General features: G+C 39.8%; 1 protein-coding gene across 4 annotated transcripts in view; it reads right to left on the bottom strand.

Annotated features, from left to right (window-relative positions):
• ACAD11 (acyl-CoA dehydrogenase family member 11) overlaps positions 1–5785 on the bottom strand; it is a 97264-nt gene extending 91479 nt beyond the window's left edge. For 3 of the 4 annotated variants that reach the window (XM_060011271.1, XM_060011272.1, XM_060011273.1), the window contains exon 1: positions 5503–5785. In XM_060011271.1, coding sequence (XP_059867254.1) covers positions 5503–5651 — 149 coding nt within the window. In that variant the 5' untranslated portion in view covers positions 5652–5785. The remainder of the gene's footprint in view (positions 1–5502) is intronic. The other variant, XM_060011274.1, reaches the window with a different exon arrangement.
• Positions 5786–5917: the final 132 nt, after the last annotated feature.

A 5917-nucleotide genomic window follows, 5' to 3' on the forward strand; every position in this document is an offset into this window, starting at 1 on the left:
CTGCATTATCCTATTTTTTAAGCATTTCTATCTCTGATCATAATTTCCTTTCTTTCATTCCCACTCGTACCTCCATTCCAGTGCCATCTTAGGCACTACAACATTCAGGGCAAAAGAGGCTCCAGTAAGCAAGAACAGTCTATAAAAGAGCCATAGGTGCTGGCTACTGGAAGCAGAAGCCACCAAACCAGGGTGTGCATGGAAACAGTAAAAAGGAATCCAAGAGAATCTGGGCAAAGTATCAACAATATCTACTAAAATAACTACTCTTGCTTCAAATTCATGACTATGAACCTCAAAGTGAACGCTGCCAGCAATCATAATATACTTCCTTGGCCTGTTCATTCTCCCATGCTCTTGGATGACTATTTTACAATTCCTCCTCTTTCTTCAAACCTCCAACACTTTTCCCACCATCTTCACTCTCAGCTGATTACCTAGTTTCCTATTTCACAGAGAAAATAGGAGCAATCAGGTGAGAACTTCCACAAGCTTACACTACCATATCTACTGCATAGAAGCACCTGTACCCATATACTCTTCTTCCCTACAGAGTCTGTAGAAGAATGTCTACATTCCTATCTATGGACAATCCCTTCTCTTGTGAATTAGATCCCATCCTACTCTTGTCCGCTCAAGGACTTCGTTCTAGCCCTCTCACCTACACAAATTTTTCTGTCTGTTCTGGATCACTGCCATCAGCATATAAACATGCTGCCTTTTTTTTTTTTAAAGACTTCTCTTGACCCCACTTCCCCCTCTACGAAAGACATTTATTTCCGCCTTTGTAGAAAAATTCAAGAGTTGTTTATATTCCTTGCTCCAATTCCTCTCCTCCTATTTTCTCTTGAACCCATTTCAATCAAGCTTTCATTCCTATCTTTCCACTGAAATTACTTTTTCAAGGTCACTAATACTGCTATGGTATCAGACCATGGTTCTCCCCATCTCTCTGGCCACTCCTTCTGAGACTCCTTTGTAGGTTCTGCCTTAATTCTTTAACTTCTTATATTAGGATGCCTGGCAATAAGTTCCTAGACCTTCTGTATCTTCATGTAGACTCATCATCTAGGTAAGATCTCATGGCTTTAAATACCCTCTCTATCTCAATGACTCCCAAATGTAAATGTCTAGTTTAGATCTCTGCCCTGACCTCTGGACCCATATACCTGCCTGCTTACTATACATATCCACTCCAAAAGGCATCTTGAAAGTTAACATTGCAAAACTGAGTTCCTGATATTTGCCTTCCAGTCTGATTGTCTACAGTCATCTCTACTTCATTTCATGATAACTCCATCCTTCCAGTTGCCAAGACAAAAATGGAACACTATTTGTCTCCTCTTCTTTTTCTTTCACACCCCACATCTGATCAGTCAGTAAATTCTTCAAAATAAATCCAGAATATGAGCACTTTGCACCTATCCTACACTACTACCCTGGTCCATACCACTAATTGGTCTGTACTGGGTCATTGCAATACACTCCAAACTGGTCTCCCTGTATTTGCCTCCTTCAGTGAACACAATAGGCAAAGAGATTCTGTTTAAAAAGACAAATCAGGGCTTCCCTGGTGGCGCAGTGGTTGAGAGTCCGCCTGCCGATGCAGGGGACACGGGTTCGTGCCCCTGTCTGGGAAGATCCCACATGCCGCGGAGCGGCTGGGCCCGTGAGCCATGGCTGCTGAGCCTGCGCGTCGGAGCCTGTGCTCCGCAACGGGAGAGGCCATAACAGTGAGAGGCCCGCGTACTGCAAAAAAAAAAAAAAAAAAGAAAAAAAAGACAAATCACTTCCCTCCTCTGCCCCCAAATCCCTAATCTCTCACCATTTCGACTAACGTAAAGGCCAAAACCCTTATAACAGCCAACAGAATTCCTGTTGCCCTTGCTTACACAACTCCAGGCACATTAGCCTGTAGTCTCTCCACCCACTGGAGAGCCCTTGCTCTTGCTGTTCCCTCTGTCTGGAATACTCTTTCCCCATGGCTCACATCCCCATCTCTCTTTGCTGAATGCCACCTTCTCACTGAGGCCTTTCTTCTCCCTCCTCCTAAACATTTCCTATTCTCCTTTGTTTCTCTCCATGATACACATCACCTTTTTCTACACTGTAATATTTAGAAAGTGATTTTATTTATCATCTCTCTTCTCCAAATAGAATGGACGTTCCAAAAAGGCAAGATTTTTTTGTCTGTTATATCCCCAGTGGTTGGAGCAGTGCCAGGCACATATTATGCACATAGCTGGAAATCATAAGTTTTGTTCTATCAAGTTACACAATGTCTTCATTATTGTTTAAATCTAAATATTTTTATTTCTAATATGATTTAACTTTTGCAAATTCTAAAAATAAATTTTGCATAGATTAAAAATATTTACAAAATTTGTAAAGCATAAAGAATAACACAACAAACACCAGTGTTCTCACTACCCAGTTTAAGAAAGAAAAAAGTTACTGTATCTCTGAAGCTCTCTTTGTGTTCCTCCCTTCATTTTTAAATTTTTTGGCTGTGCCGTGCTGCTTGAGGGGTCTTAGTTACCCCACCAGGGATTGACCCTGGCCACTGCAGTGAAAGCGCTGCATCCTAACCACTGGACCACCAGGGAATTCCCTGTCCCTTCAGAGTAACTACTGTCTTGATTTTTAAATATATCATTCCCTTGAAGTTTATCTCTTTAAACAATATACTGCTTATTTGTCCAGTTTTTGATTGTGTTGTTGTGTATAGATGCAGCTGAATCATGTTCACTGCTGTATGGTGTTGCATCACGTGAATATACTACAATTTATTCATCCATTCTACTATTGATGAACATCGTGTTTTATTCCTGTATTTTTGCTATTACAAACAGTGCAATGAACATTTTTGTAGATTATTTCCTGATACCCTGGTACAAGAATTCCTCAGGAGTATAAAACTAGGAATAGAATTGCTTTGTCATGGGGCTTTGTCTTCCTATCTTCATCTTTACAAGACTGTGCCAAATTGTTTTCCAAGGCAGTTATACTAATTCACACCCTCACCAATAGTGGATGAGTCCCTGTTATCTCATATCCTGCTTGATATTGTCAGATTAAAAAAAAAAGTGAATATGATGGTGTGAAATGGTATCTTGTCATTTTAATTTGCATTTCCCCAATTATTACAGTGTAATGAGGTTGAGTATCTTCAAGTCTTTTGCCCATTTTTCTGTTGGGCTATTGTAGTTCTTTATATGTTCTGGATATTAATCTTTTATCCATTATATACACTGAAAATATTTTCTTTTGTTCTTTCACTTTAAGGATTCTTTCACTAAAAATTTATCAATCATTTCTTTCATGGTTTGTGCTTTTGTCTTTTTAAAGATTTTATTCTCTACTCCAAAGTCATAAAGATCTTCTCCTATATGTCTTCCAAATGTTTATAGTTTTGCCTTTACCATTCCAGTCTGTAGTCCACCTGGAACTGTGTGAGGTAGAGTAAGGGACAGGTCTACTTTCAATTTTTTCATACAGATAATAATTATTGCTGTATAATTTACTGAAAAATCTTTTCTCCCTCCAACCCCCCACACACTGATTCTCTGTGCCAGCACTGTCATATGTCAAAGTTCTATAAACATGCGGGTCTTTTTGTGGACTCTATTTTATTGATCTGTTTGTCTATTCTGTGCTAATAATGTGCCATCTTAATTCAAGTTTCCCACTTTGTTCTTCTTCAGGAGTGTTTTTGCTTATTCTTAGCCCTTTGCTCTTGTACATAAAATTTAGGAGTAATTTTTCAAGTTAGGGAAAAAATTAAGATTTTGATCGTCATTGCACTGAATCTATAGATCAGTTGGGAAAAAAGAGAAACGTACAATTCTGAATTCTCCTATTCGTGAACATGGCATCTCTCAATTTACTTAGTTCTTTTTAAGGTCCTAATACAGTTTTATAATTTCCTTTACAAAGGTCTTGCACATACTTTATTCGATTAATATTTGAGAAATTTATATTTCTGTTTCTCTTATTAATTTTATCTTTCTGAAAATTATAATTTTACATTTTTGTTGCTAAAGTCAAGAAATGCAATTGATTTTTGCATACTGAACTTTAATAAACTCCATTATTTTCTGTAGATTATTGGCTCTTTAATCTGTATTTCAATTAGTTTCTAAAATGTATTTATTAGCTATCTTCTCTTGATTTCTAAACTTCTGGCATTTATAGTCTGAATTTTTTTTTTTAAGAATGACGCCTTAGAATTTCTGAAACTTCCTTTGTGGCCTAACATGTCTTCAATTTTCATAAACTTTTTCATGTGTTTTGGAAATAAATGTGTATTCTCTGTGGAGATAGTTCCACACATATATACTATTTACGCCACAACTAATTCCATTTATCAAGCACAATTCTGGTTTATTTAACATTCAACTTAATTCAGAATTAACTCTCAGTTAGATAATTCTCCAACAACTCTAGGAGAGAAATATGACTATCCTCATTTTGCCAAAGGAGGATTCAATGCTCAAAAGAGTTAAATAACTTGTTCAGATTCCCATAGCAAATTTGAACTTTGAGCTGTTAGTTTATAACACAAGGCTTCTAGGCTAGAAACCTCAGCCATATTTTATTCCACCTTCTCCTTCATCCTACAATATCTATTGTGACATGGTGCCTTTTATTTTTATTTTTTTGTTTTTAATTTGGCATAAATGTCAGTGATAAATGCCACTGGTATACAGTTCTGTTACAGTGTTAAGCCATTTCACCTGTATTACTTCATTTAATTATCAGGATCAAGCAGAACAGGCAGATATTTATTACAGATTATGAAACTAGTTCTCAGAGAGTTCATGTACCATAGTATTTAAATTCCCAGTCAGTAAGTGGCACGTCTAGTTTTCTGGAAGCCAGGACTGCTTCTATAGCTCTGTTTATCAAAATACTATCTTTAGAATAAAGTCTATTTGAAAATTATTTTCTATTATACAAGATCAGACTAGAGCCAGATTCACGGTGGGGAACAGTGCTCTCAGAACGGTCATCCAGTTCTATACCCCTACTTCAGAAAGAACTAAAGCCCAAAGTGGTGCTGTGATTTGTTAAATGGAAGATCTAGGATAAGAATTCGGACCCCCCCAACTGGTACCATTAACTCAGCCTCCAAGAATATGCCAATGTGAACGAAATTACATCCGCTTCTCAGAAAAAAAGGTTATAGGACAAACGCTGAACGAAGGCCTCTTTATATCCCACAGACCTTCCAACCTTAATTGCCTCAATGAATATAGTTGTTAACAAAGATTCCTTCTTGTAGTTGGAATCGTGAATGTTATCGTGCTTCCATCACTGCCCTTGAATTGGAAATACTCAGAATGTAATGCAAGGGACGGGTGACGGCAGCTCTCGCCTTCAGAGTGCGTCATTACGGAAAAAGAAACAGGATGGGGGAAACTGGGAACACACCAAGGCCAGAGGAAGAAAAACACAAGGCACAGATCTGTTTTTGCTGGCGGAGAAGGCTGGCGTCGATACCTGTATTGGGCAACGGTCAGCTTGGCCTCGGGCTCGGCCCCAAAGCCGGGCAAGTGCTGGTGTAGGTAGGCCTCCAGAGACCTGCAGTCGAACTTGTGCTGGGGCAGCACTTCGGCCGTCTCGGGCTCGCGGGAGGCACCGGTCTCCATGATCAGTGCTGCCGCCTCAGACCATAGAGTCAGAGAAACCACAAGTCTCCTCGGCTCGGATACCTCTGGCACCAGAGCGCCGCTCCACAGCCTGGGGCTAGTCCGAGACGCCCGCGCGGAGGCGGGCCCGCGGCTCCAGCCAATCACACCCCCACCCCCCACCCAGGTGCCGCCGCTGGGCAGCACTGGCCCAGGACTTGGGCTGTGTCAGGAAATGCCAGAAGGGCCTCGTGTGTTTGGATTTAAAAGTTTCAGTCAGCCTCAGA

The sequence above is a fragment of the Delphinus delphis genome, chromosome 4 (assembly GCF_949987515.2).
Source record: "Delphinus delphis chromosome 4, mDelDel1.2, whole genome shotgun sequence".
In the NCBI taxonomy this organism is placed as follows: domain Eukaryota; kingdom Metazoa; phylum Chordata; class Mammalia; order Artiodactyla; family Delphinidae; genus Delphinus; species Delphinus delphis.